Source organism: Geotrypetes seraphini, chromosome 19 (assembly GCF_902459505.1).
Source record: "Geotrypetes seraphini chromosome 19, aGeoSer1.1, whole genome shotgun sequence".
Lineage (NCBI taxonomy): Eukaryota > Metazoa > Chordata > Amphibia > Gymnophiona > Dermophiidae > Geotrypetes > Geotrypetes seraphini.
The window spans coordinates 23,802,708-23,826,492 of NC_047102.1; the positions used below are offsets into that span (position 1 = coordinate 23,802,708).

Below are 23,785 nucleotides of genomic sequence, written 5' to 3' on the forward strand. Positions count from 1 at the left end.
CTCCATTTAAGATCTTTTTCCACAAGCTGAGTTCTCTAAAACCAGATGGAGTATTCAATGGTAAGGACATGATAAAGGGTCTAGTAGGTATCATGCAATGATAAGCTTACATCAACTACTCCAGACAACAGCAGCAGTTCATAGTTTATTTGGGGTTCAGATTGGTACTACAGCTTAAACAATGTCACCCACCGCTCCTCATAGCATATCATGATCTCCATTTATGGATGGAAAAACAGCCTGGAATTTACAAGTATAGCTAGGATCAGATGATTATATCCCTCACCAACACGTTAGTCCAATGATGTGAATTCAGAGCCTTCTAGGACAAGGCTTACATAGAAAGGCCCATTTGTAATAGTCTGGATGTGCTGCCATGTTATTTGGTACATACAACGAAGCAGACCACACAAATAAGCCTAGTTTAGGACAGAAAAAGAATGAGATCTACTGTACTGTACATAGGGGTTTTTGGTTAATTCTGCAAAATGTACAGAGACAGTACAAGGTTTCAGCTTTGACCTACATGAAAAATGTGCAACATATAATCAGTGTTAACAAGAGGCAAACTTAAAACTGGAGCTCCTTCTGGATGCTCCACAACGTTTCTGCACTCTTCTTCAAGTGAGCTTCTTCCTCGGGCTTCAGTGTCATGTTCACTACATCAGTAATGCCGGTGTTGCCCAGCACAGAAGGGAGGCTAAGGAAGACATCGTCATGGATCCCGTGCAAGCCCTGGAAGAGAAAACCATGCATCTTGTTCAAGACACAGAGAAATGTACACTAGTAGCCAAAATCTCAGACCGATATCACATTAAGCAGGGCAATAGGCCTCGCTGCTCATTGTGACCCTGGGCAAGTCACTTAATCCCCTCATTGCCCCAGGTACACTGGATAAAGAGTTTGAGCCCACCAGGACAGATAGGGAAATATGATGAAGTACCTGAATGTAAACCATTTAGGATGTAAGTGGTATATAAAAAAATAAATACTGGACCACAGCCCATTGAGAAGTGCTATAGAACCAGACTTTAAAAAAGAGGGGGGCAGAACAGTGTTCTGTATTAAACCTAGAACTTGCAGAAGTGTTTCCCCCCCCCCTATCTACTTCAAGAAGGAGCTGTCATCTTTTTTTTTTTAACTTTCAAATACAATCCCCCAACCCCCAAGATTAATAATCCTGCTGGACACTTAACATTAAATAAGTTGTAAAAAAAAAAATAAAAATCCAATATTGCTCTTTTAAAAAACTGTTAACAGCAGGCTCTTCATATTTATGAAATAGACAACATCTTATCAGGCCAATCCCTGCTAATAAAACCAGTTTTGTAGCTAACCCATAGGTATAAACTTTGCCTTATCTTTGAAGCAGGAATGACTGGAGTCTATTCCTGTCCCTCAAGAGACTGAACCCACAGGTAGTTGGGTGAGATGGGAGGAGAGCACAGGGGGTTAGTCAGGGGGGGGGGGGGGCAGTTTCTGCCAGAACCTAATCTGCCACTGAAACTGGCCATGGTTTCAGCAGAAACCAAAAGATCTGGGGGTTTGGTGGGGCTGTAGGATATCAAAATATGGAAGTCTTTAAAACTACTTCTGGTATTAAAAAAGACTTTAGCGCTTTAAATGCATTACAAAAGCATGTTTGGAGAGGTGCACTCTCTTCTCTGTGGAAGACTATGCTTTAAGTTGCAATGTTAATTTAAAGAGGGAATTTGATCTGTCTTAACATGTTTGCAACATTCTACCATACATAGTTTCAACAAACAAAATGACTACCTTGACCATAGTGGAAATTGGATGCACCCGTCTTAAGTTCTTCATTATAGTTTCTGAAAGATCTGAAACGGAGAGACCAATGGCCCAGGATGTATATCCCTTCAGCTTAATAACCTCATAAGCACTGCAGAGAGAAGAGATGCATTTAAACAGCTTGTTAACAAGTTAGAAGCTGCTTCTATTTTTGTCTAGACGTTTGTCTTGGTGTTACTAACAATTATATTTAAAAAAGCAATAAGCTATAAAGACTTGATGAAGAGTGCCATGTAATTGCACAACCCTTATCTCAAAGGTTGAATCACAGCCACTTATCTGTCCTTTATAGTTCTTACCTTGTTTAAGTTATTGATCTCTAGCTTCAAAGCAAGCTACATTCTTCTGTTTGTAGCCTCAGCATGTTAACAAAATTACAATTGCCTACAATAGCATAATAAGGAGGGCAACCAAAGGGGGGGCTCTCCTTTGGCCACCATCCTCCCCTGCCATGCACCTTTCTCATCTTCCCCCCCCCCCCCCATGCCTCTTAACTCTCTGCCAGTGGGAGCAGCAGCTCCAACCTGCTGTTTGTGCGGACCTTGGCTCTCCCACTGAAGTCACTTCCTGGTCACGGGATGAGGGAGAGCCGAGGCCGGCATGGGCAGCAGGTTGGAGATGCTGGTCAGGTGGGCAAAGTTAGAAGTTTGGGTTAGAGAATGACACAGGAACAAATATTTCCCTGTCCCCGCAGGAACTCAAATTTCCCCATACCGTCACTGTCCCATTCCTGTAAGCTCAGCCTTAATTGCACAAACCTTGAACACTTACGATTTTTAAAGGGTTTGAGGCTTGTGCAGATGAGGACGGAGCTTCGGCATTGGTGGAATGAGGCATTATGACATCACAATCTGAGCTCTCTAGAGCTGCTACTTAGGATTTTAAAGCGTTTGAGGCTTGTGCAGATGAGGACGGAGCTTGCAGGAATGGGGCAGGGACAGGAAAAGAACTTGCTGGGATGGGAAAATTAGTCCCACAGGGACAGGGAAAAATTTGTCCCCATGGGGAAAGGAATGGGGCATGAAAAGAGCAGGGGGCGCCACCGCCCCTCACTATGCCACTGATCTCCCCCATGATTCTGAGTTTAGACAATCTGTAGTATTAAAAAAACATTGTACCTATGCCATTCATATTTTCAGTTGAGGCATCTGGGTTTTATCTTTGGAAGACCCGGGTACATTGAGTTACAATAATCCAACCTTGACATGACAGACTGCAGCCTGTTTTGCACCACAACTAATGTCTCAACTGTATTTTATGTTCATCTGTTCTTCTGCTGTTGCTTTCACTGGAAGTAAAACCAGGCTGTCTCAATTTGTCCTTTTTTTTCTGGAGCCTATGGTAACCCTCTTAACTCACTGGACTTGTATCCTAATGCAATGTTTCTCAAGCCTGTCCTCAAGGCACACTTAACCAGTCAAGATTTGCAGGATTACAAAAATGAATGGTACCACCGTCAAAAGGGTTCATAGACAACGGCGCGAAAGACAAAAGCGCGCGCCGACAATTGAGTGCAGCGCGCACCGCCGCACTGCTCTAAATTACAGTTTTTAGGGGCTCCAACGGGGGGGGGTTTGTTCGGGAACCCCCCCAGTTTACTTAATAGACATTGCGCCGGCGTTATGGGGGGTTTGTAACCCTCCACATTTTACTGTAAACTGAACTTTTTCCCTAAAAACAGGGAAAAAGTGAAGTTTTCAGTAAAATGTGGGGGGTTACAACCCCCCACAATGCGGCGCGATGTCTATTAAGTAAAGTGGGGGGGGGTTCCCCCCCACGCCCCCCCGTCAGAGCACTAAACAGTAATTTAGAGCGGTGCGGCGGCACGCGCTGCGCTCAATTGTCTGGGCACGCCTTTGTCCTGGCGCGCTTTTGACCCGACACCGTCAAAAGTGCAGAGGACAATGGTGCGTGAACACTAGAATGTAGGACAAATGCATGCTGCCGCTTCGAGGTCTTCTGTTTTATGCTCATGTGGGGGGGGAACCCCCCCCCCAAAGAAGTATGAACAGTTCTAACAGTAGTTGAGGGGGAGTTTCGTTACACTGAAAGCTCCCTTTCTCTTTCCTATTTTAGGGCTTTGGGAGTTTTCAGTGTAGTGGAGGCCCCCCTCCACCCACCCAATGGAAGTGCGAGGACTTCTAACTGTAGTGGACCCCCCTTAGAGTGCAAAAGGGAAGGCCTGGAAGTGGCAGCGTGCATTTGTCCTGCGCTCTGTCAGTGCATCGTTGTCCTCCGCAGTTTTGACGCGTCACCAAATGACTATGTATCAGATAGGATTTGCATGCAAATCTATGTTTTGGGCAGGCTTGAGAAGCATGGCTCATGTTTTTCTGCTTGCTTCCTACAGATTAAAGACTGCCAGTGCAGTGGTTTGTGTCTTATGGCAATCCCTACCTAACCAGCTACATTTTCAGATACTGGCTCCACTGCATGCAAAAAAGTTTCCCAAGCATGTTCATTATGGATAACCTGAAAACTTCTGGGGAAATGCCTCTCTAATGTAGGCGTTATCAGGTTGTCTTGTTTTAGGATTTCTGATACAGACCCTGCATCAGTTTAGTAGTTTCTGGATGTTGCCTGTTCAGTTCTGGCAGCCATTTCCTAGAAAGGGTAGACAGTTCTAGAGAAAGTTAAAATTTGTTCTAGCTAAGACGGGATTTAGACTGTTCAGCGGCTTTCAGTTATACAAATTTCAACTGAAGGGGTCTTACGTGCTGCAAAGACTTTATGCCACACTCACAATGGTTCATAGTCGCGCACGAGACACCAGTGCGCCGATCATTTGGCGCAAAACACAAGCGCACTGTGGGAAAACTTAATTTTAAAGATCTCTGAAGCGGGGTGTGAGTGGAGAAACTCTCCCCCCCCCCACTTTACTGCATAGTGTTCGTGCTGCTGTTGGGGGGGGGGGGGGTTGGAACCCTCCATCATAGAGAAAACAGAATTGTCCGATTTTTTTCAAGAAAAGTTCTGTTTTCTCTATAATGTGGGGGTTTGCACCCCCCCCCCCCCCACAGCAGCACAAACAGTATGCAGTAAAGTGGGGGGGGGTCTCCACTCACACACCCCAGAGCTCTTTAAAACTGTTTTTCCGCGGCGCGCTGGTGTCTCGCGCACGATTGTCCCGTCACCCTCACAATAAGCAAAAAAAAAAAAAATCATCCTGTACCTGTCGACCACCTGCTTGTGAACTTCCTTCCACTTTTCAGGATCATGTTCACTTCCCATCTCTGGGGACAGAGATTTCAGAGAGACCCCAGCAACATTCATCCCACTCCACACAGGCACTATAAAGACAAACATTTGTAATAAGTACCTCAAAAGGGGTAAGACTAGTATCATCCTGTCCCAGTCTTGTTTAGACATGTCCATTATCTCTTTTTTTTTAAATCTTAATGTGGCAGTCTGTCATTCTCTTAACTGGCATGTATACCGTTAAAAACTAGAGAATGACACGAGTTTTTACTGTCCCTTCCCCATTCCTGCAAGCTTTGTCCTCATCTGCACAAGCCTCAAACACTTTAAAAGCAAGTGTTCGAGGCTTGTGCTATTAAGGCAGTGCTTATAGGAATGGGGCAGGGACAGCGACAAAACTTGTGAGAATGGGACATGAAAGGTGGGGATGGAGAAATTCTTCTGCGTGTCAATTCTCTACTACAAATTAAATTCCAAATCAATTAAGAAAACAATAAATAGGATTCATGTTACCTACTGCTGAACCACATTCACAAATTTTGGTGGTTGACACCCCATGAGATGAAATTTCACCACATTATAAATAGCATTCAAAAAAGTTCATAGATGTTGATGATAGCATACATATAGGACTCCTGAGGAAGGTGCTGCTTGCTGAAACATGGCCCGTATTGGGTCCTGTTCCATGTTTGCTGTTATCAGCACTCCAGATTAGACTTAAAAAACCCACTATGGTGTACGCTAGTGCTGCCCAATTCATGATTCGAATCGGTTCACCGATTCACTTAGATTTTAAAAAAATCTGCTTCCTGATTTGGCTGACCCTCCCCCCCCTTGCCCCCTAAAGCAGGAGCGGCAGCGCTGCTCTTGCTGGCCGGCCGCTGCCGCACCTGCTTTAGAGAGCGAGGAGGGAGGGTCAGTCGGGAAGTGCTGCTGTCCGGCTTCCTCCCTGGCCTCCCTGCACCATTTACCTTTGAGGAGCAGCCTGCAGACAAGATCGCGGTGCTAACGATATTTGCAAACTGCTTCAGAGCTGTTTCCTCTGCCTTGATCCTGCCTCTGATGTCAGGAGGGGCGGGACTGCGGCAGAGGAAACGGCTCAAAAGCAGTGCAAAGATCGCTAGCACTGTGATCTTATCTGCAGGCTGCTCCTCAAAGGTAAACGATGTGGGGAGGCCAGGGGGAACACGCAAGCCTTTCGAGGGGGGGGGGTGAGCAGTCCTTCAGAGTGGGGGGTGGGACAGGGAGGACAGGCAGGCAGGCCTTCAAGGGGGGGGGAGGCAGGCAGGCTCTGGTGTAGAAGTACACGGAGGGAGGGAGGATTCAAAGAGACGTGCATGCTGAACTTTGGGGGGGGAAGAAATAATGGGTCTAAAAATAGAGAGGGACAGAGATGATGGACAATGGGATTTAGGGAGGGAAGAACAGAAAGGGAGAGAAGTTGGACACAAGGTATGGTGTGGAAGGTGGGGGAGAATAGAGATACTGGATAGGAGAGTAGTTGGGAAAAGAAAGGGAGAGATGGTGGACCCTGGGGTGGTGAGGAAGGATGAAATGAGATGCTGGATGAAAGGGTAGTTAAGAAAAGGTGGATCTGTGAAGAGAGATGAAAAAAAGGAAAGATGCCAGACCTGGGGAGGGAAGGGAAATAGAAGAGGACAGAGATGGCAAATGGATGGTTAGCACAGAGAAAGGAGACCCTGGCAAGCAAGTTATCAGAAGACAACTAGAACCTGAAACCAACAAAATTTTAATAATGACCAGACAACAAAAAGTAGAAAAACTAATTTTATTTTCTGTTTTGTGATTAGAATATGTCAGATTTGAAACGTGTATTCTGCTAGACCTGGTGTTAGACCGCAAACGTGAGCTAGGATTTAACAGAGAGAAAAAGTTTTTTGTTTACACCACAGCGCCAGTGTGGGTAAGAGAGGGCAAAGGGGGTGAAGAAGCTATAAAATAAACCCACCAGGATGTTTAAAAAAAAAAAATTGGACAACCCCTGCCGCCATCAGGCACCCCCCCCTGCCGTGACCCGAGGTCCCCCCAACCCACCCGAACCCTCTTCTTACTTTGATGTAGCCTCCGCACCTGCACCAGCATGTCCTGTGCTGTGCTGTGCCGGTGCCTGAAAATCTGCCTCCGGTGCTGGGCCTTGAGCATGTGCGCATGCTCAAGGCCTGAGAGTTCACGTCCAAGTAAGAAGAGGGTTCGGGTGAGTTGGGGGACCTCAGGTCGCGGCGGCGGGGTGCCCGATCGCGGGGGGGGGGGGAGGGTGCAACGCTGCTGGCCTCGGGGTGGAGGGTGGGAACCTATCAAAGCGAGTTTCCCCATAGGAAATAATGGAAACTCGCTTTGATAAACGAGCATTTTGGATTATGAGCATGCTCCTTAACAGATTATGCTCGTAATCCAAGGTACCACTGTATATGCAAATCTCTCTCATGCATATTCATTAGGGCTAGCCTGAAAACCCGATTGGCCTGGTGGTCCTCCAAGACAGGGTTGGGAACCACTGGGGTATCTGGTTTTAAGAAATGTTTCCTGGAGGAAAAGTCCATAGTCTTATTGAGGAAGACATGGGGGAAGCCACTGCTTGGTAGCATGGAACGTTGCTACTCCTTGGGGTTTTGCCAGGTACTAGGGACCTGGATTGGCCACCGTGAGAACGGGCTACTGGGCTTGATGGACCATTGGTCTGACCCAGTATGGCTGCTCTCATGTTCTTATGTCACAACGAGCAGCATGGATTTGAACCCACCACCTCAGGGTGCTGAGGCTGTAGCTTTAACTACCGAGTCACTCTCCCAACATTAAGTTGGACATTATGTTCCTCTTAGTGCCTGCTATTCAGGTGCTAAATACCCCCAGGTTAACTGTTATCCAGTTAGTGTGTACTAATCATAACATGCCAGTCAGATAATGCAGGAGTGTCTACTATCTGTCCATGACACGCCCCCTTCCAAAAAGTATTTCTCAAAGGAAATCTGGAGAATTGCATGTTAATGGTTGCAAACAGGCAAAATGTATTGTGCAAATAGCCTGTTAGAACGCGCTAACCTTATGTTAAAGGCTTAACGCCCGTTAGTAAAAGGACCTGGACAAGAACTAGAAGAGGTTCTTAGATTATAGACAGAAGCTATCCCTACAGTATTTTACATACTCCAGTTACACTGCTAACCTTTCCAAAGCAGAGCCCAAGTCAAATATAGATCATATATAATGTCACTGGATGTTCTTATTCACACTTGTGTTCAGATGTCAAGGAACCATTTATGTACAACCCAGTTGGAAAAAAAAAAAAAAAAAAAAAAGAGGGGGGAAGGGTTATGCAGATGTATATTGGTATTAGGGAAACAATAAAACACACTTTTAATGCAACATGGTAAGAAGTTGCATACGTACCGCTAGAATCTCCATGCTCTCCGATCACCCACCCATGACAGCTCAGTGAGTGGATTCCCAGCTTCTCTCCCATGAAATAACGGAAACGAGCAGAGTCCAAGTTGCAGCCACTGCCAATAACCCTGTGTTTAGGAAAACCACTGAGCTTCCAGGCCACGTAGGTCAGAATGTCCACTAAGGAGGGGAGCGAAAAAAAATATCCACTTTATAGCCACACACATTTGATAAGACCCCTGAAACTCTCAAAGACCCCTAGCAGCAGGTCCGTTGTACGATTTAATGATTTTCATATACTAGAACAGCATCCTCATAGGATATCGTCAAGATGTGACCATAAGTGGTCCAATGTAATCATAATATATAAGCCTAACCTATTCTCCAATATCAAAATAATTTGGCTAAATTATGCACGTCACACTTTCCTATGATGTTCATAACTAGGTATGCTGGAAATAGGGACAAGTAAAGGTTTAATTAAACTAAGTTTTACACTGCCAATGTAAAACGCTATGTAACTATTACATTATCTGAGCAGAGCCAGTCCAGCTATTAAGACCACCAGTGACCTAGGGCAGCTGCTCTGGCGGTGATGGGGGAAAGAACCCCCCATAGAGAAGCCATTTACCAGTATGTGGGCAGTTTTCAAGTTTTAATTTATACAGACTATCCTAGTTATGATTTTTGGCAGTGGGAGGGATTAAGGGTCCTGAAGGTTAACTAGGAGAAACAGCCAGGCAGAAAGTTTGTCTAGGGTACTGAATATCCTTGTGTCGCCCTGTCTGAGTTTCTTAAATGATTACTGAATAAAAAAGTTTAAGACTTTAAGGGGGGAGGGGGGTGGGTATTTTTGAGTATAATTGGAATAAATCATCTTCATAAATGTATAAGGGAGGGAGATATTATTTTATTTAATAAGGATTAATTATAAGTTGTCAGGTGTATCTGAAAGCTAAGTTAATATGTATTTATTGTACTTGAGTTAAGATTTGAAATGAATAAAGTAAAAAAAAAAAAAAAAAATTGATTACTGATGCATTTATTTTTTCAAGCCCCCACTGACAACCTAAGAAGTTTTATTCCAACTGCAAGTCAAAATACTTGCTATGTGCAGCTGAAGGAATATACAAGGGCTGGACTCAGACCTGCACCATTTTGGTGGATGACTTTACTACACCATTAAAGACAAAAGAATTGGTTTGTAAGTAGATGGACCTGGGTTGGAGACAACAAGCAGTATGCAGTGGGGGCTGTACTTCACAATGTTAGGAATGATGAATTTGAAGATATTGACGTTGCGCTGGACCAGGTTGAGGCGGCTTTCCCCTTCCTGTTGGCGAGCACCAGCAGTGATGATAACCAGCTTGGAGTGTGCAGTTACACTGTAATCTGCGAGTGAACAGGAACAAGAATATTAATATTTCAACTACATAAAGTGGCAAAAAAAAAAAAACCAACCCCACAACAAACCCACCTGCATTTACCAACCCATACACACAAACTGCAGTTAGCATACATTCTCTCCTATGGAATTATGGGGTAAAACCTAACTCGGCATCTATACTGAGATAATATCTACAGCCAAAGGAAAAAAACCCACAAAAAAACTTGGACAGGCCAGTTGGTCTTTATTATTACTAGTTATCATTTGAAATATGATGACAGATCTAAACGTGCATAATCCAGAGGAAAAACAAGACAAGTGCAATATGACAGATATTTAAATACTCTAGAATATATACACACGGGGAGGGGGGGGATTCTCAGAGAGGCAGCTCTCAACAAAGTGGCAACATGAGGACAAAACAGGAAGGAGTAATCTAAGGACATTAGCGAAAGGGTAGTAGATTCATGGAACAGCTTTCCAGTGGAGGCAGAAGAAATGGAACTGTACATGAATTCAAGAAGGTATGGTCTAAGGCACATAGGAAGAATTGTAGGTGTGAACACTTGGTATGGATAGACAGGTTAATTGGGTCTGCTGTCAAACCAGAGAAGTACTAAACAAGATTTGCCATCTAAGCCAACTTTCTCAGTAAATATAAGGTTTGGTGGGTGTCAAATATTTGCTACTTTTCATAGAGTTACAATAAGCCCCTTAGCTTCTGCACCTTAACCTTAGATCCCTGGGCTCCAAATAGTTAAATGCTCCAAACGATTGGCTGGGCTCCAAATAGTAAAACCTGGGCCTGGGTTGAGCCTGGACCCCAAATAGTAAAGCGCTCCAAACGATTGGTCGTGAACATTTTCAGACAAAACAGCGCATACAAACCTTTGCCAGAGACAATCTTTGGTGTATGAAGGAAGAGGCTTCCATGTTGGAGATCCATCATCTCCCCCTTCAGCTTGTCCTCAATCACATCAACAAGGGCAAGTTCATCGGGCAAACCCTGTGAAACAAAGTAGCATTATTATAAAATCAGGGCCCACTGTTGCGGCTCCTTTAATGGAGAAGACTAGCCACACAGGCCACTAGTCAGCTTAAGAGGAAGTAACAAGCCTGCTGCTCAACTTGTCATAAAAATGTAGCATGCATTTGTAAAATATTTAAGGGATTATTATAAGTACTTGCTAAGGCAGACTCTGAAAAAGGGAGGAGACAGGGAAGATGCATCAATATTTTGTTTTTAAAAAAGGCCAATGCTTCCATTTCAACTGTTCTGTTCTTGCAAAGTTGTACACCTATATGCAGGATGGTCTTAATGTAATTCAGCTGTGTTCTTAGATCTAAAATAAGTTGTCTCCAGAGTTGCATATTGGTATAAAAGAAACCCGAAAGGCATGCAAACCAAATCTGCCAAACTATCCATGTGTTCACCATGGAAATCAAATTGTATCATTCTTTGTGACATTCACATGCAATATGTGACTCATTTTTAAAGTGTGGAGAGCTAGTCAGTGTGGAAACTGCAGATTATTCAAAATTTGTGGGGTCATGTAGTGTTATACCATTTCTCCTCTAAGTAGTTGAGCATTGGCTTCCTATTCATTTCAGAACTACTTTTAAGGTTCTAGCTCTGCCCCGTCAGATACAGAGTGCAGAATTTCTATTGCTTTAGAGGTCTTATTCTATACTCCTGTTTGTACCCTTTGCTCTTCAGACCAGCATTTGTTACTTATTCCCACACATTTTCAAGTTTGTGCACACCATACTAGAATTCTAACATGGCCCCAATGCTATGGAATTTCAGTTTCTTTAGAATTATGTTCTGACTATTGTTCCAAGAAATTCAGCTTTTCCTTCTGAGAATGATTAACTTGAATCATAACCTGCTCTCCACTGGTGGACCTAAGCAGCAATTTCACATTTGTCCATGTCTTCTGACACTACCTTCTTCCCTACTTTGTGTTTTACAGTAATTTTATTTCTTATAATTTTCTTTTGATTACAAAAGAAATCTGCTCCCTCCAAATTTGCAGGTTTAGGACTTGTGACTCCAGTTATGCAAGTATCTAAACCCTGACCATCCCCGCCTCCCGGATCTCTCCACACCTTACCTGGTGGTCTAGCAGTGAAGTAGGGCAGGAGCAATCTTCCTATGCTCCTGCCCAGTTCAGAGCTGTCAACAAAAATGGCTGCCATGAGTTCCTGTGGTCTCGCAAGACTACAGCGAGAACTCATGGCAGCCATTTTTGTTGACGGCCCTGCATTGGGCAGGAGTGTAGGAAGATAACCCACTTCAATACCTAAGGCTAGATCTAACTAAAGTAAAGAACTTCAGACCAGTGGAGGAAATACCACAGACAGCAAAATTGTTAGAATTCTGTGCCAGCTTACAATTAAGACTTCTTGAACAAGGTGGATTCAGACCCATGCATAGCACAGAATCCTTGTTGTTAGAATTAACATTGAAAGCTAAATTCTATCTATGTAAGGGCAAACAGTGAGTACTACTGCAGCTTGACATATTGGAGGGGGCAAAGGGTATAGTAACATGGAAACATTCATTGCTTTTTTTTTTCTTTCCAATCCAAGGATATATGTTTTGAACCCATTAAATTTCCAGCTGTCTAGGGACAAAGTAACTTTTTAAAAAAATTAATAGAATAAAGAAGACATTTTTCAGGGACTCTGCTCCTTTCAAACTAACCCTCCCCTCATCTAGCTTCTCCCAGTCATAGGAGTACATACAAACTGGATTTGCAAGCTATTCCGTGAGGCATATTTTCTCCAACATCCCAATATTCTGTCCGTCTAGAGGAGACTTTCCATCCCTCCACTACCTTTCTGAGCTGGCTCTTAGTGATTCAAATGTGTTATTTCAATCTGTTGTAAATTCTACAATGAAACCCAGTGACTAAACAATTTAGCTTTCTTAATGTTTGCTATGTATGGCGACACCTAATGGCTGCTATATGGACTCCCAACTAGTGGAGAAACACAGCAACTACTGCTGCTTCAGGCTAGTGCCTCCCTGTGGTTTAGATGCAACATGAATCCTTTTGAATTCTGTTCAGTGTGACATCTAATGGTGAGAAACGCTTTTATTTTATTACTTCCATACGAACAGCAGGGCTGGGAATTGTTTCATCCAGACTTCTCTCTCCCCCCCCTCCCCCCCCCCCCGCATAAGAGATTCACAAAGATGACATCTACAAGATAGTTGGAAGGAATTCCACAAGCCGTGTTCTGCATGCTTTTTACCACTTGTCTGTAGTCTTTAAGGAGGGAAGCCAAATTGGTTGCATGTGCATCTTGATTTACTAATAGGCCTTGACTTAGTTCTACTAGGGTCATATGCACAGTATCAGAAGTATACTCTAATCCGGTGTATCACACACTGTGTGCCTCCTGAGATTTCAGGTGTGTCGCGACATACTGGGGAAGAAGAGGTGCCGTGAGAGGCACATCCTGTAGGCAGCCAGCCAGTGCCGGCCCTCTTCCCTGCTGGCACCCCCCATTGGCAGCTCAGAGCCTGTCTGGAGGGCCTTCACACATGCATCGTTGACATGATTACATGTGCGTGTTGTCAAGGCGATGTCTGCACACTTCTGGATGCATTGAGCCATGGCCGCTACGTTTAGTGTGCCACGGCTTGACAAAGCTTTTTTTTGGGGGGGGCACTCTTCTAATCAAACAGAGCATCTAATAGATACTTTGTTGTCCATTAACCCTGCCCTACTTGCCCTCGAGTTTTTCTCCCTAGTATTCTATTACCTGCACACCCGCCTGATATGCCTGTCCACACCCCCTTAGAATTGTGTGCTCAAATCCTACAACTTACAGAATACTAAGGCAGTTAGATTAGTGTCAATTCCGATCGGATTAAAGCCAATTGGTGAACTAGCTGCTAATTTTCTTAAAGACACACACACTTGACACTATAGCTTGCACACAATCTGCACTCTAGTCAGAAACTTGGACGTATGGCTTTCTAGAATTAGGGGGTATGTGTTTAGTCCACACTCTTAATATTTAAGAAAATAAAAAAATATGAAAATTTTCTAGGTGCCCACCTCTAGCCTTGAGGCGGACCCTTGCACTCTACACATTACCATTCAAAGAAGCGATCTCTGTTTGGAAAATGATTTTTTTTCCTACTCTTATTCATTTCAGATAGCATCACAACTACAAAAATCTTTAACATGCAAACAGGGCAGATTATATGTGGTCACCTAGAGCAGCAACAAACAAATACAGGCAAAGCTACAGCTATAGGAAAAAAAAAACCTCAAGCAGCAGCAACAAACAAATACAGGCAAAGCTACAGCTATAGGAAAAAAAAAACCTCAAGCAGCAGCACGTAACTTTTCCCTCCAAGGAGGGTAGGCAATTTTCACATTACGCATTGACTTAAGCTTGGAAATTGCCCTCATGGATTTGATTTTAAAATCAGGCTCTTACACGAGAAGCCCATAGAGCAATGTCCTGCAAACCTTCGGCACCGCGGCACACCTAAACCTGCAGCCGTAGCTGGAAGGCATCCGGAAAGTGTGTGGATGTCGACACGATGTCACGTGCATGTGTGACGTCCATCACGTCGACATGCGGAGGCCCTCTGTCCACAATCCTGAACCTATCCAAGAGCAGGGGAGGTGCGAGGAGAGGAGGAGAGTCATCGGCGCTGGCTTCCTGCTTACTGGCTCCTGCTGCGAGAGGCACATCCTGTAAGCAGTCAGCCGGCACCTTTCCTCCTTGTCAGTGTCTCGTGGCACACAGTTTGTGGTACACTGCTTTAGAGGCACCTATTTCATAAAGGAAAGAGTCATCTATGTCTTTATACAGCAAACTCCAGGTCCAGGCCAATAACACAGAAATGCCAACACACACACTTACTTACTCCTGCTGAAGAAGGCATAAATGTGCCTCTACTCAATGTGCATATGACATATGTATTTATAAAATAATCCTAAAGGCACTCAAAATTGAAAAGAAGTTTCTAAACAAGCATAAGATATTAAAAATCCATAAAACTAGCTTATGTGAACAGTTCAAAAAGTAGCACTTCTGATGTCCCACAAAAAAAATATTGTATTACATTTGAACTGTTCACATAAGCTAGTTTTATGGATTTATAAAATAATCAACAAAACAAAAGTGCTATCCAAATGTTAGCCCAAAACCAAAGAGTAAAAAAATGGTTTATATGTTTTTATAAAATGTTCCTGTAAATTATTTTCATATTCATAAAAAAGGTCTCTATATCACAAGGATTTTATTTGTTTATGATATATTGTAATTTTGTCCCTATAATGCAGCCCCAAGCTGCGTTCATTTATGTCAGAGTTGGCATAAGCGTAGCGTGAAAAACCTGTTTGGGTTGTGTGCCTATTTGGGTTTCTATCAAGTACTTGGAACCTGGATTGGCCACGATGGACTACTGGTCTGATCCAGTAGGGCTGTTTTTATTTTTATAATGGCCATTATACATGCAACACCATGACAGAATTCACGGGTTAGTGCACATCATCGTGGCACCTGATTTTAGGAAATCTATAAAGAATTATCCAGATTGGGCCAGATTCAGCAAATCTCACACAATACTGGGAAACCCTCCTCTATAACGGGCACACGACCTTCATAGAATTGCTTTACATGCCAAACAAGCCTGGTGTAAATGCTGGTGGCACAAGGTAAGCATACTGAAGCCATTTTCTATTATTCTGCATGCATCGTTTTAGAATGACACCTACGATACAAAAGAAACAGATCCCAGCTTGATTATTTTTGTTTTGGAGTACATCATGTGATTGTTTTAATATAGATTTTGTTTTGGCATAGTCCTGTCTGGGAGCACCATCTTTTGCTCACTGCTGGTGTAGATCTGAAGAGCCTCGTTGTGGCTGCCTGACACTCCCATGGCCACACCCCATTTTGAAGTTAAATCCTACTAGAGTTAGGCGCTATGCATTATAGAATAGCCTACAGCCAAATGTGCACGCAAATTGGAGTGCCAAGTAACAATTGGTTGTTAGCAATTCTGGGCATCACATATAGAATCCAGGGAATTGTTCTGGGAGGGATATTAGATCAAAGTTTCAGGAAAGCTGTAGGAGCCTGAAAAGTTAATTGGTGGGGAGGGAAAGGTTAGGTATGTAAAACTGAAAGCTCGCCTATGGTGCCAAAGATCCTTGTATTGGTCCTTATTACCACTGAAGAAAAAGGCCCTGACCTCTGACACAGAGCAGAGCATGAGCATTTCCTCAGACACTTACCTTCATCAGGACACTCAAGGCACAGGCCATGCCCACTGCCCCGACACCGACAACTGTGATCTTGTTGTGGGGATGGCAGTGCTCCTCCTTATGCACATTGTGGATCAGTTTGTCCTTAATAGTTGCCATCTTGTACACCTGAAGTCACAGAAAGCAAAGAAATGCATAGGCTATAATTAACATTTCAAAACATGGCCTCCTCTTATCTCCTCCTGACTATCTAAACCAGGGGTGTCGAAGTCGGTCCTCGAGGGCCGCAATCCAGTCGGGTTTTCAAGATTTCCCCAATGAATATGCATGAGATCTATGTGCATGCACTGCTTTCAATGCATATTCATTGGGGAAATTCTGAAAACCCGACTGGATTGCGGCCTGGATTGCGGCCCTCGAGGACTGACTTCGACACCTGTGATCTAAACCAACAGAAGTTGTAGTACAGAGCAAGCTTAACACATCAGCATGAGTTACACAGTCCAAACTAGATTAAAGGTAATGAGCAGAGGGCCTCTCCCTTCCTCTTCTTTACACATGAACCAGCCTTCTGAGGTAAAGCCAGGTTCTCTCCACAGGTCTTGTAATCTGAGCCCTGTCTATGCAAACAGCAACACCACGATTCTGATCATTAAAAAAAAAGCAGGTTTAAGATGCTCACTGATCAATTTAAACCACCATCTTGAGAGGGTCTTTACATTGTTGCATTACTGTATTTCTCCGTTAATTACTATTAATGTTCGTAAAGCATCAGCCTCCAAAAACGTAGCCAAGAAATGTCTCGGACATCGTGGCCATTAGAGTTACAAAATGAAAGCAAACAAGACTCTCAGTTGTATAAACTTATTTGCAAGACTAACCTTAGCTATATACAGGGTGAATATAGTACACTTCCCCTTCACTGTGATAGGGGATTAACAGACCCACAAATAACTTTTTCATATGTTATTCGCTGTTTTCTATTAAAAACCATCATGAATATAGTGAAACCACGAATAACATGGTGGGAAACTTGGCCTGTTCCTGAAGGAGAGGCAAAACACAGTGAAGAAAGTGCTGGGAATCGACAATTTTCTCTGTAAAAGTGTGGAATTGGCGATTTCTTTATGCAAGCTGATGTAATTTGGAGGGGGAGGAAGAACCAGCAAGCTAAAAACAGCAAATAATCGAAAATGCAATTGCTGAAACCGCAAATATGGAGGGAGAAGTGTATTCCCTAGTGTATATATAGGGAAAGAGGGCATATAAACCAAACCATCTATGGCAGGGATGTCAAACTCAATCACATAAGGGACCAAAAACTAACACACAGGCTAAGTAAAGGGCCGAATTTTCTATTCTTAGTCTTAGAAGTATAGATCCATCCTTGCACCCTGCTCCAACCTAGCTTTTACACCGGGGTCTGGTTCCTTCTGCCTGCATGGAGCTTGGAGCGCTGCTGGGAGTGGGGCAGTGCGTTCAGGCGCCTGGAGCCACTGGGACCGGGGCTGCACAGTCAGGCACTTAGATGCCACACAGTCACTGAGGGCCACATAAAACGGCCAGGTGGGCCGGATTTGCCCCCGGGGCCTTATGTTTGACATGTGTGATCTATGAATTGTAACAGCTCATGTAAACCGCTCTGAGTTGACTCCCCAGTCATTAGTAGCGGTATAGAAGCTTTCAATAAGCAATAAATAATCAATGTCTTTCTCCAATAAGAGAGCATTCACTCAAGGAGATCACATTAAAGGCTATTTTTTAAGTGACTACCCCCTTCCTTTTCCCCACCCGACCCAAAAAGAAAGCATGCTATTTTGGATGTGCTCAGCTGTTCCCTGGGTTTATCAGGATGATTCAAAAACAGTGGTCACAACAGTTTGGGGGTGGGGGTGGGGGGAGAGGGAATGGGGGGGGGGGAGATGTGCATACATACCAGGTTCTGGAGAGATTCAGTCTGAACCCCTGACTGAATCTGATACCTAGGCTAGGTGTATTAAGTGGAGCTACTTATCTGTATTAGGGGTTCTCTGTAGACAGCAGGGGAATACTACCAGTGGGATTGAAGGTGGGCGTGCATCTCCTTTGCTTGCTAAAATAAAATGTAGGAGGGGAAACTCTAGCCGATTGTGAATGAAGAGGTTAATTCCAAAATGGAAGCTGGTCCTGACTAGGCAGAAGCCCGGAAAGAGCAGAAGGAATTGGAGGACGGGGGAGAAGCAGCAGTGGATAGATTTTATTTAAAAATAGCGTTGAATGAGATATTAATTTAATTTATTGGCAAACAACAACATTTAATCTATTTTGTGGAAATCAAATATTAAATTAGAAAAATTTGTTGTATAAAAAAAATGCAAAAAAGAAAAAAAAAATAAGAAGAAAGGGGAATTTAAGGGACCAATGATAGCTTGCATTAAAGCTATATTGACAAGACTAGTTCTAAAGTCAAAATAACTGCAAGCACTTGAGGTCACCTTTTCCCTAAATATGCTATATACCGGATTGGTTACCAAAGTATTCAATTGAGATATTCACTCATACAGTCCATCAACTATTGAGAAGTGTTTCTTTTTAGGACATTTCCTAGCAAGAAAAATGAATTCCGTTTCAGCTCAACTCTGCTTTCTCCATGACATCTGCAAATCTGAAGCAGAGAGCAGAATTCACATCTCCTGGAGGGAAGAGTCAAGTTGTCACAATGTCTACACCGGGTGTCAGAATTGAGGCCTGTGATTTCAAAGTGCATGCTTCCTGGTAGAGAACAGTCAATGTAGTAGCTAAATTAGGGGGAGGGGGCGGGAGAGCAAGTCATCATACTGTAGGGGGGGGAGCAAGTCATCATACTGTAGGGGCTAAATTTATGGCTGACAATTTCACATTTCTGGTCCTCTGTAATGAAGAACCGCTGAATTTCACTTTTCCTATTGTATGGCTTAATGCATACCTACAACCTCCTGCTAGGAAGAGATCAAATACCCAGAATTCCCTGTAAAGAGTAACTGAATCCCTGGCCAAGTAACTGCACAATTCCGGAAAAAAAAAAAAAAAAGCTGAAACCGGATGAAAGAGGCCTGTAACCCAGTTATTTGTTGATGCTTTCTTTTAGACATATCTTTTTTGGTAAACCTGATGAGCTGCTATTAATCTGTGTCTATGATATGCCATTAATTTTTATCTATCTCTTTTAAGCTCTGTTTCTATGCAAAGCTATGTTAGCATTTTTTTAGCTATGAATTTTAATTGTATGTTTTATTTTATTATGTTTTAAAATTATGTATCTCTTGTTAACCGTTTAGCTGTAAATGGTACAGAAATTTTTAAAATAAATACAAAAGCTCATGAACCAATGGCAAATAAAAATTAGTATCTGTTAAGGTCCATCAGAAAGGTGTAACATTCCTTTAATTGTTTTATTGTTAAACAATTTATCTTGTGATCAGCAGGTGCTTCGTTGTTTCTGACCTATACAAAGTATAAAGGAGTGATAAATTCAATACCCCTACTAAAACTGCTTTTATCATTACTTGTTTGTAGAGCCTCGACTCACATGAAGATTGAGTGAAACACGACTGGGTTGGGAGAGGCATTTACTAAACTTTAAGATAAGTGAAAAAGATTTATATAAAATCTATAAAAAAAAAATTAAATCATTTTGAAAAAATAATTATATATGTATGAAGATCCGATGAAGATGATGGCTCATGCTTTTATAATTGCATGAGTTAAGAGCCCGCTGAGGATCAACTATATATAAAAAATCTCAACATATAAATGTAGGAGGTATTGTTTCGATGTACTATACAAAGTATACAAACAAAAAAAAGGAAGAACCAACAAAATCTGCAGTAAAAGGGTCAAAGACAAAACAAAGCAAGGAGAATGTTTATTAAAATAATTGCGGTTAAAAACAACACCTTAAAATTAAACCACGGAACCCAACACGGTCCATGTTTCGGTATACGCCTTCTTCAGGGGTCCCAGGTTGGAAAGGAGTCAAATTGAACCCCAAAAAGCATGCTGAAGCCTGTGTGAAGACGAAATCTATCAGCCCATGTACAAGCTGCTCTTCGACGTTCGTCTTCACATAGTCTTCAGCATGCTTTTTGCGGTTCAATTTGACTCCTTTCAATGGGCCGCGAGTTTGAAACCACCCGCTTAACCCCTCTTTTATGAACGCGTAGGGCGGGTTTCAGCACTGGCCGTGGTAGCAACTGCTCCGATGCTCACGGAATTCCTATGAGCCGTCGGAGCAGTTACCACCGCTGCTGGCGCTAAAACCCGCGCTACACGTTTGTAAAAGGAGGGTTAGTCTAGAAAACACATTTAGCAAAATAAAACAATTGCACGACAGACAGGAATCTTATCTGCATATAGCCAATCATAAGAGAATGTGAATTAGATATCAAAATGTACAAAAAAAACGTACAAAAAATGTACAAAACGTACAAAATGTACAAAAAAACGAGAACAACGCCAACATCCAGAAATGTTTGATCATCATTGACTGCCCATCTTTGTTTTATCTCCTGCTACATAAATAGGACTTGTGAGAAAGCATTTTATTTTGGGGTTCTGGGACCTATTTCAGATTTTATTACACTGCAGGCTGGTGAGGTAAATGCTCCAAGGACTTCTATGAGAAGTCCTATCATTGGAATTCCATGAGCATCGGGGCATTTATCTCACTGGCCCGCAGTAGAAATCGCTACCATGGTTTAGTAAAAGGAGCCCTAAGTGTTCAGGATTATACATATTCTACTTTTGGCTGGTACCAAGATAAAACTCAGGAACTAAGATCCCGAAATAGTGCCAGGAAGTTAACAAGACTAGACTGTTGTAATTCCATCTACTTAAGTCTAACTAAAAAAAAGTCTTCAGACTTCAACTAATTCAGAACATTGTGGCCAAGTTGATCTTCGCAAAAAACGCAAATTTGATCATGTTTTCCCACTTTTGTCCAAACTCCACTGGCTCCCAATAATTTCCAGGGTTCATTTTAAATGCGCCTGCCTAGCTTTTAAGATCCTACACAGCATCCTCCCTCCCCTAATCCCACTATCTTGGAACTCCTCGAGTCCTGTCACCACCAGGCCCACCCAAAAACTTAAACTATCCTTCCCCTCGCTAAAAGGTATCCTCTATGCGGGAAAATCTCTCTTCTTTAGAATCACAGGGCTTTGGAATAATCTTACTGTCCCACTACGGAATCAGGGCTCCTTTCAATTATTCCATAAGCATCTGAAAACTAGGCTTTTCACAAAACTGTAATACTCTCCTCCCCCCATTACTCAACCTCCAAACCCAATGTGTTATTTCTTCCTAGATTAAGCTCCATAATTATGAAGAGGATGTGGTATATAAACTTAAGGTTTAGTTTAGTTTAACAAGTGATGTTCTTTGTGGCCTTGGGCAAATAGCTTCACCCTCTTCTACCTTGGGCTTAGATTTACTAGATTTTTATTCATTTTAACATAGATTACACAAACATATTAATGTATATTATAAACGCATAATGATCAATGGGCCTATTTATAGAGGTTGTGGTAAAAGCGGATAGCGTAGATGGATTCCTGGAGGGAAAGTCCATAGTCTGTTATTAAGACATGGGGAAAGCCTCTGCTCACCCTGGATCGGTAGCAGGGAATGTTGGTATTCTTTGGGTTTTGGTCAGGTACTAGTGACCTGGATTGGCAACTGTGAGAACGGACTACTGGGCATGATGGACCATTGGTCTGACCCAGTAAGGATATTCTTATGTATTAATATGTCACTGTCTACCCTCTGGGGAAGGAAAATCCCTACTGTGCCTGAACTCGGATTTGTAAAGCACTAGAATCTTAGAGGGGGGGGGGGGACCACCAGAAAGCTGTGAAAGAAAAAGGTTAGCTGTGATGGAAGCTGAAAGTCAAAATGTCTGAAGGTGGAAAGATGCCAAGGACTAGACTTTCCACGGTTATCACCCTAGGGGGTGCTGGCTGAAGTTTTTGACTCGGTAAAGATAATGGAAGCCAGCACACATAGAACCCGGAAGCTTCAGACCCCCCCCCCCCTCACCGATTGGGGGAAGGGGAGTCGCTGCCGGCTGTCAGAATCTATTTCGGTCCGGCTGGATCGCTGCCCTCCTTCTGCAGAGACCCCGATTGCTTTACAGGCTAATCCTAAACGTTTTTATGGCCCCCTCGATCTCCGCTTTAAAGCCAGGCTCCTTCCAAGGTCAGGAGCAGCAGCAGATCTCTGCATCCGCTTCCCCTGCGGCAATGACTCACTTGCCCTCGCCCCTGGGCCTCCCCCCTTGCAAAATGGACAGCATCCTCTCACGCCTAAATAACCCCAATTAGAAACCGATCAGCCATTTCATCACTCTCGCTAGGAAACATGCGTCTGTGGGAGGGTCAGGCACTGCGCAATATTTCCAGGCACCTGCCTAGTGCAAATCCACCCGTTGCATCCCAGAGTAAACGGCCCTTTTATAAGATCCCAGAAATTGGTTTACTATCTGTGCAAAATCGAAGGACCATGGGGAATGCAGAAGATCACACATGATGCATGCTTCAACTCTGCAAATGAAGGAAGGGCTACGCGCCGGCCCTTAAAAGAAATCGTTTTCCTACATCTGAAAAGCCGCACGCGCACATAATCCCAATCAGCTTCAGCCGTGCGCAACTTACCTAAGAGGAGCTGCTCACGCGCCAAGCTCTGCTGCAGTACCGCCAGGAGCCGAAGCGGCCACGCGCCTTAAATCCCCCACCTCGGCTGACGTCATGCTCGTCATTTGCATGCGGGGCGAAATGTGCCTGAGGACGGTCACGTCTGGAGGCGGGGAGGGAGGGGCGCGAGGAGGCTGCGGCGCCCATGGCTGCGTCTCTCTTCCTCACATCATCTCACGGGATTGGTCAGTGTCCCAAGGAGCAGGTGAGGAAACCAAGCGCAAGAAATCAAATAAGATATTTCCAAACAGAAGCGCAATCCAGTGTTTCAAAAGCCAATCATTTAACCAGCACCCATAGGGATTGGTGGATGCCAGATAACTGTATTTTCTGGTTATTTGAGAGTTCATGTAAAAATAGTTGTGTCTCCCTTCCCACCTCACTCCATCATCCCCTACCCCCACTTGTAGGTCCAGCACTTTCTTCCCTTCTTTCTTGGTCACTTTCTCTTCCCCCCTTCTCTCCCCCCCCAATTCCTCCCTTACCCGACCCCCCCCCCCCCTCCCTCCCTCCATCAGTCACTCATCGACGCTGTAGCAGCAGCCGGCAAGCAGAGGAAGTGCCAGTAAATAGGTAGCTTCTGGCTTCAGGAACGGAGTTAGGGAGGGAGGGGGTTGTCAGGTCCCATATTTTGGGAGTTTATTGGGTCAGGAGAACCACTTTGGATGTTGTCTTAGGAGCAGGGGAGACTTTTTTTGCCAACAATTTTTTTGCCGGTTGGTTGATAGTGCCAGTTATTTGAATACCGATTAACTGAGATTCTACTGTATTCTGGTTTTCTGGACATCCATCACGGAGGCACATGGGAGGTTTGTATAAAACAAAAGCAATGCATGCAAACCTCTCATGCAAATTCACTGTGAACATCCAGAAAACTGGATTGGTCAGTGTCCCAAGGAGTAAGTGAGGAAACAAATCAAACCAAATACGAAATTCAAGAAACAAAATCAAACGTTTCAAAACAGAAGCCAAGCCAATAAACAAAATCAAATGTTTCAAAACAGAAGCACAATCAAATGTTTCAAAACAGAAACCAAGCCAAA

The 23,785-nt window shown here is 43.5% G+C and overlaps 1 protein-coding gene across 1 annotated transcript; it reads right to left on the reverse strand.

Annotated features, from left to right (window-relative positions):
- Positions 1 to 132: 132 nt before the first annotated feature.
- Positions 133 to 22,855, reverse strand: LOC117351956 (L-lactate dehydrogenase A chain). The gene is made up of 8 exons (XM_033927855.1): positions 22,704 to 22,855; positions 16,066 to 16,203; positions 10,682 to 10,799; positions 9,625 to 9,798; positions 8,413 to 8,586; positions 4,982 to 5,099; positions 1,777 to 1,900; positions 133 to 735 (listed from the first exon to the last, which is right to left on the reverse strand). Exons 2-8 carry the CDS (start codon positions 16,192 to 16,194, stop codon positions 571 to 573), a joined length of 1,002 nt encoding a protein of 333 aa, XP_033783746.1. The 5' UTR covers positions 16,195 to 16,203; positions 22,704 to 22,855; the 3' UTR covers positions 133 to 570.
- Between the last annotated feature and the right edge of the window lie 930 nt (positions 22,856 to 23,785).

Coding starts and splice junctions, on each gene's coding strand:
- LOC117351956 (XM_033927855.1), bottom strand. CDS start 16,194: ATGGCAACTATTAAGGACAAACTGATCCACAATGTGCATAAGGAGGAG. Junction 8,587..9,624: donor GCTTGTTGTCTCCAACCCAG/GTCCATCTACTT, acceptor TCCCCTCCTTAG/TGGACATTCTGACCTACGTG. Junction 1,901..4,981: donor CACAAGCAGGTGGTCGACAG/GTACAGGATGAT, acceptor TTCTCTCTGCAG/TGCTTATGAGGTTATTAAGC.